Source organism: Rhinopithecus roxellana, chromosome 5 (assembly GCF_007565055.1).
Source record: "Rhinopithecus roxellana isolate Shanxi Qingling chromosome 5, ASM756505v1, whole genome shotgun sequence".
Lineage (NCBI taxonomy): Eukaryota > Metazoa > Chordata > Mammalia > Primates > Cercopithecidae > Rhinopithecus > Rhinopithecus roxellana.
Genome location: NC_044553.1, coordinates 123,410,758 through 123,423,252, shown reverse-complemented (window position 1 = coordinate 123,423,252; position 12,495 = coordinate 123,410,758). Strand labels below are relative to the sequence as shown.

General features: G+C 39.3%; 1 protein-coding gene across 1 annotated transcript in view; it reads right to left on the bottom strand.

Annotated features, from left to right (window-relative positions):
- Positions 1–12,495, bottom strand: part of MTMR10 (myotubularin related protein 10) — a 53,661-nt gene that overhangs the window by 19,413 nt on the left and 21,753 nt on the right. The window contains exons 6-9 of the mRNA XM_010362894.2: positions 10,546–10,636; positions 3,541–3,727; positions 1,590–1,677; positions 1,419–1,507 (exon numbers count right to left, since the gene is read on the bottom strand). Coding sequence (XP_010361196.1) covers positions 1,419–1,507; positions 1,590–1,677; positions 3,541–3,727; positions 10,546–10,636 — 455 coding nt within the window. The remainder of the gene's footprint in view (positions 1–1,418; positions 1,508–1,589; positions 1,678–3,540; positions 3,728–10,545; positions 10,637–12,495) is intronic.

The window sequence follows — 12,495 nt, the reverse complement described above, 5'->3', positions numbered from 1 at the left end:
GAGTCAGGTGTGGAGGCTCACATCTGCAATCCCAGCACTTCAGGAGGCTGAGACGGGTGGATCATCCTGAGGTCAGGAGTCGAGACCAGCCTGGCCGACATGGTAAAACCCTTTGTCTACTAAAAATACAAAAATCAGATGGACGCGGTGGTGGTGCCTGTAATCCCAGCTGCTCAGGAGGCTGAGGCATGATAAGCACTTGAACCCGGGAGCCGAGATCGCACCACTGCACTCCAGCGTGGGTGACAGAGTGAGACTCGGTCTCAAAAAAATAAGAAACAAGGAGTGAGTGCCAAGTGGGTAAGCGTGGAGTGTGCTCCCAGATGAGTGCAAAGAAGGCAGTCCAGAAGGGAAGAGTGCTGGACTATGTAAGGAGGTTGAAAACACCAGGCAAAGTCCAGGGGACTGGAGCCCAGGGGAGAGGAGACATGGAAGGAGGAAATGATGGCACTTATAACACACAGGCAGAGGTATTGCTGGGGTGGAAGCACACGGATTTGTAAGGTGTCTGAAAAGTGAAGTGAGAAAATCTGAGGAGAGACTGGGGATGGGGAAGGGAAAGAAAGAGGAAGGAATCCAGGATGACCCCCTGGTTTCTGAGAGCAGGCTGGGGGAGGGCATGGAGGCCACATCCTTAAGTTTGGTTTTGGACATAATGAGTTTAAGGGGCCTTTGAGACCTCCACGTAGAAGTCAAGGTAGACTGAAGATATAAATGTGTTGGCCACTAAAGCCACATTCTTGGGGGAACTTCTTTAGGAAAAGAATACAGAACATGAGGAAGAGGCCTTAGAATCCGTGTAATGTATGGAGAGAAGAGGATGGGTCTGCAGAAGGCACGGAGTACCAGTGGGGAAGAGGAGCTCTGGGAGAGTAGAGAGGAGCAGAGGCCGAGGGCCCAGGTGGCTTTAAGGAGAGAGTGACCAATAGTATTGCTCGCTGCTATGAGCACAACTGAGAAAGGCCTCCTACTTTAATAACACGGACGTCACTGATGACCACAGCAGATAATGCCAGACTCGTCTGTGGTGGCTAATTAAAACCACTGTTCTAGCTATTGCAAATGTGTAGATCTAAATAAGACACATCAAACTACAAGAAAAGTTTGATTTATCCTGAAGTGTCTCAACTGGATATCACTGCACTTTGAAAGTATGTTATAGAAAATGTTAAGCAAAATGTCAGCAATGTAAGATCCACAAGTGTCTTACAAACCAAATAATTAAATTATATTTAGTGTAACCCCAATGTCAGTTAATATTATCACATTATTTTCAAAATGGCAATTCTTACATAAAACATGGTGCTAACTAATTAGTAAGACTATGCATTTTGCTATTTTCAATTAGTAGGGAACTCACTGTAGTTATACATGACAAGTAAAACTGTCTAAAGTGACGACGACCATTTCTCAATTACCTCTGGTCAATCTTCCTCTGCAGCAGCGCGTCTTTAATGAGGGCCATTCGCACAAGAGCACTGCCATTAGAGTGGCTCCAGCACCAGAGCTAGGGGAGAGGCAGAATCCTTACTTCACTGTGTAGAAACAATGGACGTCAGCATTCATAAAATCCAACAGAAATCACTTACTGGCATCCTTCTCCCAACAAAAGAATGGGAAAAGATCTTTAGATCTTGGTCTGCTAAAGAACTTGGCACTACAAAGTATTCTGGAAGGCTGGAGGGGGAAAAAAAAAATTGTATGTAAGAGTCCTGTGCGAAAAGCAGGAATAGTGTGCTCCTGCAGACCCCATAAACAATTAAGCACAGTTGTCCGCATTTAATGTTCACCCCACTTAGTAGCCACATGGGGGGCAGCGACGATCCTAGACATCTTAGTCTAAAACATGTGTGATATGACCAATTCTTAAAAATCTAAATTTACAGCATGAGAAAATTCCAAAGAAGGTATTAGAAATATTTTCCAGAATGACTATTAAACATGTACGTGTTCACTGAAAAATATATCCAAACCTTTGTTCTCTTGACAGGAGAACAAAGGCCTTTCACAACTGAGAAAGGCCTCCTACTTTAATGACACGGAGGTTACTGATGAGGTTAAGGACGCCAGACAAACAAAAGAAAACCCCACAAATCTACCAGAAGCTTTAGCTCTCAAGATTCTTAAGTCCCTCTTCTACCTTTCCCTATGCCTAAAAGGCATAGTTAGACTCTAGTCATAGTAATTCATAGTAATTACTGATTCATAGTCACAGTAATTACTGATGAGACAGTAATTACTACTGGGCAAGCTCACTGCACCTCAAGACATCTTCCTTCTTTCCCCGACATGGCTGGGCAGCCCATCACATATTTCTCAGCACATATACCACAGTGTGCTGGCCATGAAGCTTAAATTCCAGGGGAAGCAGAAGACACAAGCTACATGCTGCAAAGCACCTTCCTAGAACTGTACTAGAAGTTCCTGGTATTGGATTAACCAGTAATAACACAGTAGTGCTTTTCTTCTTTTTTTCTAAAAAGCTGCTTATGTGCGTGAACTAATGAAGACTTCAATGACCTTTTAAAATAAGGTATTCCAAAAAATTCATATAACTAAATGACATTAAACAAATTTAAAAAACAAATTCCTAGTCACTTTTGGAAGATCCCCTAGGGAACCAGCTCACTATTCGGAAAAATGTTAAGTAAAGGAGAAAATGTAGATATTTATATTGCTTTTCTTGTACCAACTGTGTTACAGGGCACTAAAGAGCTGGTGAGAGAAAAGTTCGATAAAAGCAGAAAGATGATAGAATTAGAAGGTGAACAATCGCAATCCTTAGTGAAATAATGATCTGGGCAATGATTCTCTCTCCCAATGCAAAACTATTTTTGGGAGCTAAAACCATGATATAAAAGGGGAACTTTTACTGGGTGGATCAGGTTGACACCCTCTAAGCCCACTGGTTAGTCAAGATTACAATGAGAGAGACACAGCCAGCCAGGCTGAGATGGGATGTGACCCCACAGGAGGACACAGCACCACCTAATGAAACATTCTTGCCAAAAGTACTGAACCTGAATCCAATTAAGCCTCTGTTGCTAACATTTTAAAGGAAATCCTAGAGACAGAGGAACACATTAGAGGACACCATGGGGATAAAACCAGCAATATCTACAATGTGGAAAATTCTAGGGAACAAATGACCTGGTTTGTCAATGAATAGTAGGTAAAAAAGAGGTGGGAGGAGACTGTTGTAGATTAAAAGGCCTAAGAGACCTATTAGGCAAATTCAATGTGAAGACTTTAGATTGATGTGAACTAACCAACTGTAAAACATCGGTTACAAGATATAATGCAATAAACACTGACTAGATTACTGATGACAGTAAGGAATTACTATCAACTTCTTTTAAGGGATACTGTAATTTATATTAAGAAACCCTGATCTTTAAAATAAAATATTCATTAAAACATTATTAAAAACAAATATTCCACTAACCACAACTAGAAAGTCATCAATGACAACAGAGTTTGATTATTCTTCATAGGGAAGTGACTTCCAGCCATATATAACATTGCTAAAATTGTACTTACCAAGTGGATATCATGTAACCCTCGTTAATAGAACAAACTCTCCACCCGGAAGCACCTGTCCTCTTGATTTCTCTGTCCCAATCCGAGTAAGTTTCAAAGAGTGGAGTTTTCTGGCTGCTGCCACCACCAGCTCCATTACCTCCTCCTCCTCCTCCATCTCCTGAGGGAATTCCATTAATTTTGTTGGCTGTAGGAAAAAGCAACATTATGAATTTTAACAGTCACATTTTCCCCAGCATTCCCTCTCCTCCGAGCCTCCTGTCACATGCATACTCTGATGTGCTGTCTCTAACCTGCTTCACCTTCCAAGTCTCTCCAAGAACCGTCTTGCCCTTTCCACTTAAAAATAACTTTTTTTTTTTCTGAGACGGAGTCTCGTTCTGTCACCCAGGCTGGAGTGCACCGGCATGATCTCAGCTGACTACAACCTCCGCCTCCAGGGTTCAAGCTATTCTCCTGCCTCAGCCTCTTAGTAGCTGGGGTTACAGGCGCCTGCCACCATGCCTAGCTAATTCTTGTATTTGTAATAGAGACAGGGTTTCACCATGTTGGCCAGGCCGCTCTTGAACTCCTGACCTCAGGTGGCCCATGTGCCTTGGCCTCCCAAAGTGCTGGGATTACAGGTATGAGCCACCACGCTGGCCTAAAAATAACTCATTTAGTCTTGTCCTTATCCAGCTCTTTCCCAACTCCTTAAAACAGCTTTGATTTTTCTTTCCTACTGGCTCTATCTTCTCTGCCTTCAGTCACACGATATTGAAAAGACTTTGATCACGCTGGACCACTCTAGCTACTATACATTTTTCTTCCTTCCTTTTCCTGACCACCTTCCCCAAGAATGAAGAATGACTATTGCCTAGATTTCCTCTCCATTTATTTTCCCTTTAATTTTCAATTGTCTTCCATCCCTACCATTCTAACAGAAACTATTCCTAACCCTTCCTCATCTCCCTGCCCCTCATTGTGGGGTAAGTTCACGTCATTTGATTATTTGCTCCACATATTTTGCCTGGAAAAATGAAACATCCAACAATCATCTCTGTTCTCAAGCCCTTCAAATCTTTTAATTTTTCTAATACCAACTTCTCACCTACCTGCTCTATCTGCTCATGAGAAAATTCTTGGTTTCCCGTATCTACTCGATTTTCCTTTGAAAAGCTCCTAAGGTTCTTTGTGCTTTGCTAGAGTGCTGTTCCCACATGAAGATTACAGCAGGGCAGACCTAGACTTGCATTTCCTTAGCAAGGAGCCTGCTCTGAGAGAGAAGTAATGCTATCTTCTGGGAGCATGCCCACAGCCTCAAGACTGCCTGCAAAGTGATTACTGAAAAACAAGCTGTCCCACCAGTCAGCCAGATCTACCTTGGCAATATCTGGTGACAGATGGCACGACCCATTCTGGCCCAGGGTCTTCCTGCTGCAGGCTGCAATTGTGGCAAGTCTCCCAGCTGGCATCCCTAATGGGATACTCTGCTGCATTTAAACCAGCCAGCAGCTTACCACAAGACACACTTCCCTAAAAAGATGTGTTCATGATGCTAGTCCCTTGCCTTAAAACTTTCAATAAGCTCATTTTCCAACCAAACCAAGCAAACCTAAATGGCTTCTCTTGGCCTCAGAGATCCCTCACAGAACTTACCTGGCCTTCATTTCCCATTCTCCTCTGCAGCCATGCAATACCCTCCAATGTCCCATGAGCACGTCATGCCCAGTTCCTACCGATTATTCATTAACTCCTGGTACGAGACAGGTATTTTCTGAGACCTCCCCATGTGCTAATGCCTGACAGCAAAAAGATGAGTAAGATTTTACCTCTATCTTGAAAGTATTAAGAAGTGTGATAATCACAGAGTACCAGAGGTCTGAGTGCAATGAGGATGCAGAAGAGAAGGCCCCTAACTTGCACTGGAGAGAGAGGCTGGGGCAGGAAAAGCTTCATGACTTGACCACATCTAAAGAGAGTTCTAAGGAATAAGTCAAAAGTTGCCAGGTAGCTGGTGAGAAGGAGGTAGGCATGCTAGACAGAGAAGAACCTAAAAAAGATGGTGTAACTGTATAATATCAAGTAACTAAATAGAGCTAGAGCATAGGGATTCAAGAGGTGGTGGAAGAGAGGTGGGAAATTAAATAGGGCCTAGACTCTAGATCTGTGTTTCCCAAAAAAGTAACTTCTAGCCACACACGCCCATTTAAATTTAAACTGAAATGAAAATTAAATAAAATAAAAAATTCAGTCCATCAATTGCACTAGCCACACTGCAAGTACTTAACAGCCACATGTGGCTGGTGGCTGCTCTACTTCCATCACTGGATGGTGCTGTTCTAGATGACGGAGGGGCTTATGTACCATGTTAGGAATTGGGACTCCTCTAAGTGGTATCAGAATTATCCAGTGATTCTGATTTTAACAAAGCTCGTTAAAAAGTAAAATGCTGCCAGGTGTGGTGGCTCACACCTGTAATCCTAGCACTTTGGAAGGCCGAGGAGGGCGGATCACGAGGTCAGGAAATAAAGACCATCCTGGCTAACAAGGTGAAACCCCGTCTCTATTAAAAATACTAAAAAAAAAATTAGCCGGGTGTGGCGGCGCGCACCTATAGTCCCAGCTACTCGGGAGGCTGAAGCGGGAGAATGACGTGAACCCAGGAGGCGTAGCTTGCAGTGAGCCGATATCGCACCACTGCACTCCAGCCCAGGTGACAGAGTGAGACTCTGTCTCAAAAATAAATAAATAAATAGATAGACAGTAAAATGCTAATTCTAAGCCCATATCCTAGAGTCCCCACTCCATCTCAGGGCCTTCTCTGGAGTAACACAACAACTAAAAAGTGTGTCTGTGAGAAGGAAGACTTAGGAGTTGTGATCTCTCCAGAACACAAAACCTGCATATGGAATTTGTGGCCAAAGCCCAATCTATACAATGTTTCAGTGCACCAAAACAAAGAAAGCTATTCAATATCAGAAAATCTAAGTAATTCATCATATGACTACATTAAAGATGAAAAAGGCTATATTAATGACCAGCTTAGTAAGTGCAGAAAAACGTATGATAGATACCTGTTTATGACGAAAAAAAAAAACCAACAACATTAGCAAATTTGGAATAAAAGGGAATTTCCTTAACTGGATAGAGGATGTTTATCAAAAAGACATAGCTAACAGCATCTTCATTAAAAGCGGGAACTGAAATGATGCCTGCTAATACTACTGCTACTCAACACTGAACCAGCGGTCCTAGCCACACAATAAAAACACCACTACCAAAAAAGAATTATAAAAAACACACTCAAAATTTTAAGAGTTATGTAAAACAGTTTGGTGATTGAGTCTAGCAGCACTGAATACTTTTTAGTGTTTTGGGCTGTAGACTTCAATAAGCTAGGCTAAGAATGTGCTATTGTTTACGAGATTGTTTCTCTGGCCAAATTTTGCTTCAAGATCTTACTTACACGAATTTTTCTAAACATAAAGTGAGAACATCTATTTATGTTTTCGAAGCATAAAGTGAGGTCCTCTATCGTTTGTTATTTTCTCCATTTCTCTTGTTCAAATCCTGTACTTCTCTAAACAACTGGGACTAGGTCTTTTTATATGTTCTATGCCATCTTCAGTTAGAGCTCATTACAGAATGTGTAGTGTACACTCAATCTGGTTTTACAGTCCCAGAAACTTGAACGCTTTCCGAAGTTCAAAAGACCTGATACCAGTGGCCTGCTCTATGAGTGGATCACTGTGAGGAGCTGGACCAACACAATGAAAGGTGGGTCATCTCAAGGAGACCTGGCTCCGTTGGCCGCCACCTGACTGAGGTTTTACGACATGCTTCCACAGCAGACTGAGAGTGAAATAGATATTACATGCTCCTGACCTTGGCTATCTTCTGTGACAGCACAAAAGTCTAATCCTCTACTGTTGGGGTTATTTTAGAGAATTTCCACTGAATTGGCCAATTGATATTTAGAATGGCTTCAAGCAACAGAAAACACAAGTCATCAATATATGAAAAGAAAGCTTATCACTCTGATGATACTGCAGAAATTAGAAGTCACAAGGGAATAAGGTAAAAAGAGGACTGTGAGTATTAATAAGTTCAAAAGCATGAGTCAACAAGGCAGTTCTTAACTGGGAGATTCTGACCTGTGCTAGAGCCGACATGGCTGTATTTCTAAAGGTTCCTCCAGTAATCCTGATGTATACAGCTGGCTGGAACCACCAATATTCAACAATCATTTATATCTATTCTGAGAATCTCATAAGAACTGACAAGCAACAAACTTTAAAAATTCCTATACTGTTTCAAACGGATTGTATACCTTCTGTTTTTCAAATAAGCATTTTAAGGAAAACCTAATACCAAGATCTATGTTAATAAAAAGGATAAATTTCACTGAAAATGTACAATTTCTGATGTGAAATTTCATTACAACTTCAGATTACGTCACAGCATCTGTAAGCAGGATGTCTGTCATGAAGCAGAGCTGCTGACACTAGGCTGCAGGTAACTTCATGAAACTTTCAATATTTTTGGTCCAGAAGCAGAATCTGACATCTAATCAATTCTATAACATGAAAGATGAATCTGTACTTTTTTGACATTATTTGTCCAATGATAATCTGACTGATGAAAACAGAGTCCTCACGGTTTCTTTAAAGTTAAAAGAGAAAAAACAGAATCATTGTTCTTGTTTGTGCTAGTAGTGTCTCCTGGGGTGTTTGTGCACAGCGATGTTCCAAAGCCTGGATGCCATACAACTTACTTTACTCCAGGATATTCACAGAAGTGGTGGGATGACTGCAGGACCTTTCGGAGATGGCTTTTACTCATATGACGCTGAATATGAATGAAAACCTGAGTGACTAAGGCCAGCTAAAATATCATTTTCTTAGATAATTGCAGGGGAGCTCCTCCAACTTTGGATCTTATTTGTGGAAACAGCTTTGTCACCTACCTGCCTGCAAAAAGGACTTCTTTAATCCAGCCAATGAATCAAGGTGTCATCCAGAAGTTCAAGAGTGGATGAGTGGGCATCTTTCACTCACAAATTAATGAATTCTGACTGCAGTGTGTGGAAATTTCAGGCTCCTTTTGATCTTAAAGATGCAGTATTTATGCTTCTGTAACAGCATGGAAGGATATTAAAGGATGTTACCCTATGAGGAATCTTAACAAAACTATGGCCAGTGTTATGTTTATGAAGTACTTGTCAAAGGAGGAGTCTGAAAGATGTAATATAAAAAAAGCATCCCTGAATATTTTAAGTCTTAATCATCAAATTTTATCAATAAGCTATATAAGAAGAAACAGAGGAACTAAATGATGTAAATTTTAAAATTCTAGTAGTAGAAGACCTATGGGTGGATAAACTAAAGTACTGTAAACAGAGATGCCCACAAGGTATGAATGAAGAAAAATGTGGAAAGTAACTGAAGCAGGCATCAGGTTACCAACTGTAAAACGAAGTTTACTGTCTTTGCTGAGCCCAAGTCGCTACATTACTGTAGAGGTTATGGATCTGTAAACTGGAATGAATCATTTCTATCAGAAAAATAGCAGCATGAAGAACTGGTCTGTATCATAAACAGTTAAGCAGGAATCAAAGACTCACTCCTACAACTCTTGCAACTCTGGGTGAGGATCTTATTGAAGATAACCTTGATCACTGTTCTGTAGCTTGATGGTGATCCCAAGGAGTGTTTACCTGACTAATAGTGCAGGATCTGTAATACTTTATTTTTAGACAGTAAGTGAAATTACTTAATCTTAATAAACTTCAAAAAATAACTGTATTGCTTAAGCCTAAGTTACAATTATGTACATCTTGACAAGAAAAATTAAGTTACAAATACTTCTGCTATACAATTTCTATAAATATAGCACTATATGATAAAAGCTGTTCTGCAAAGCATTATTTTCATATATTATCTCTATAGTACTAAGTTTTTTTTTTTTTTTTTTTTTTTTTTTGGTCCTCTCAGTGCTTAACAGAAAGGTAGGTATCTTTTAAACTAAGGAAAATTTACTTATACACATATATCTTCAGATACCATACACTGATACATTTTAATGTATTTACAATATAGTGTTGCTGGAATATACTTTTATTATACCCTTTATTTAAATTACTACCATATGTTTTATGGTAACAAAATATAAAATTTCAGTACAATTAATAATTTGTATGGCCCAGACCATGCTGGGTGAATGGATTTTTCATTATAAATACACAGCTGACTTATTTTTCTTGCTTAAATAAAAGAACACAGGCTTCGCTCAGTTAACTGACGTGCAGTCACTAACTGACAAGGGGGCTAACAGGAGACATGGTTCTTTGTTTTTCTCTATCCTTTTAAGAGATTTTTTAAAGTAGTTTATTAAAATTACATTTGTACAGAAACACAATGTACGGAATTGCATGATCATCTGGAATCTTCCTTGGTCATGTCATGACTGTCAGATATACAGACAAAACTATTTACTTTCACAAAAGCTGTCCTGTCCTTGGAAAAATGCTCATCTTCCTTTCATCAGTATTATTCAGAAATAGAAACTCAGTATTTTGAGAATCTTAATGAAGTCCACAAAGTTTTTAATCACTTTAGCTTTTGCATGAAATCACACCTTGCCAGAAAAGATTATGCTTTTAATGTATCTTTTAGTTTTCTGCCAGTTTTCTGAAAAGATAAGATTACTTTAACTCAAGCTATCAATTAAAAAGAGTAGGTTATATATTCTTCATCCTAAAATACAAGCCAATGACTGGAGGTTAAATATATGACATAACTTATAAGCCCATATTCATAGCATTACAGGTTCTTCCTGGTAACTTGTCAAGAAATAATCTGACAAACTATTGGCTCTTTTAGCATGTAGTGCTTACTTCTCTAAGGTATGAAGCTAGTAATTCTACAATCATTAAAGCTCATGTACTTGGAGGCTTCCGGTAAACATAAGAGTAAAATTTACACATGTAAAATTAGTTACAATATTTAATATTTTCATATTTACCTGAATTGTGGTATTTTTTCCCAACATATTCAAATGCAAAGAGTAGCTGGAGGTCTGTTGGCTGGGAATAATGAGCTATTGCAAGGCATACCTAGGAAAAATTCTACATTTAGAATTTGATTTTAACACACTTAGTTAAATGAAATGTACAATAAGGCCTTGGACACTGGGAGGATCATTGTGGGGCAGTGATTATAGACACTATTTACATGTTTTTCTGTTGACCTAGAATATAAAAGAGCTCCTTAAGGTCAGGTATCTCATTCACTGTCATGCCCTCAAGACATTGTTTATCTTTAGTTAGCACATGGCAAGTATTCAGAAAGTATCTGCTGAGTTAAATTTTAATTGGAAAGTAATTTTAGTCCAATAAAGAAAACTTGAAACTAAAGAAGCATTCTCCAAAAAGTCAGTGACTACATGTCCACTCCAATAAAGGAAGAAAAAAGTTTCATTTTTGGTGGACTATAAAGAATTAATATAAGGCATGAAACTTTAAAGTTTACACCTCATGGATTTAAAAATCTAAATAGAGAAGCATAATTACAAAAAATTAAAATTAGCAAGAAATTCCAAAAACCCATGGGTGGCTCAAAGAGGTACATCAAAAAAACCACACACACACACACACACAAATTGTTTTGAGTAAAATGGTTTGGGACTGTGTGCCCTGTGGTGGAAAACGTGCGGGCTTTAGAATCAAACAGATCAGGGGGGCTTGAATCCCAGCTCTATCAAGTACTTGCTACATAACATGTGTGAAGTCAATTCCTCTCATCTAGCCTCAGTTTGCTCACTTGTAAAACGAAAGTAATACCTAGGCTGTGGTAAGAATTAACAAGCATAATGCAGGCTAGGCCTTCGGAGGATCTCCATATATGGAAATATGGCTGTTATTATTCTCAACTGCTGCTAGATAGAATGAAGGATGGTGCTCTAGGCTTACAAACCCTGGTAGTCACCAGAACATGGGAAAAAATGCTCTTCAGTGAGCAAAGATGAAGGAAGAAATTTAAGACATATGCAAGGAGAACAAAGCAGAAAAACTTACTTTAAAAGATTAAATATTATTAAGAAGATAAAGTGTTAAGCCAGAATGATATACTTTTGCCAGTAAGCAAGTAAGAAAAGTTAATTGTTAGTTCATATCAAATTAGTGGTATTTGTAGTGGGCTGATGCACATTTCATTAACCAGTAAGCATGTGTCAACTTGTTTCAACTACATTTTAAAAGTCTTCTAGAGAATAAATGTTCCCTAACTAAGTTAAAATATACAAACAAGGGGATAGAATTTGTCATTAGTTTTGGTCAAGAAGAAAAAAAAACCTGCTTATTAAAACTTACGTGGTATCTTGATTCCTCAATACCTATAGGAGAGCTTTCTATTATGATGGTCCCACTTGCAAAATTTAGGAGCTGGTTATCTATATTCCCATTCCTAATCTTTTCAACAGTTTTCCTTAAAGCATTTCTAGCGGCAAAACTACTGAAGTCTGTACCTTGAAAAAGTTCTCATCCTTCCTACTAGTGTAGGCACCATTGATAAGCTTTGTTGCACTTTTCTCTAGACATTTTTCATAGTTGTCCATTTTGCTACACTGCCATAGCCACATCCTTAGGCCATACTCACCTCATGGCACCTCCGAGAGCTTCCTTACATTCCAGAAATCTACAAAACTTAAGAATTACCTTCTAATGATGTAATTTTGACTAACAATTTTGCTCTCTTGATAATCTGCTGTGGTTCCCAGACATCTGCATAACAAATTAAATCTCCTCATTCTCGATTCTTCACAAAACTGGCTCTCCTCACCAGACCACTGTACCTTCCCGATATTCCCTCAGCAATCTCAGGTCAGAGAAAAACAGGTTTGAACACATTCTGTCTGACTTAGCCCCAGCCATCTCCTCTGTCACACTCTTTGTTTGGAAAATCCTACTCCTCTTAG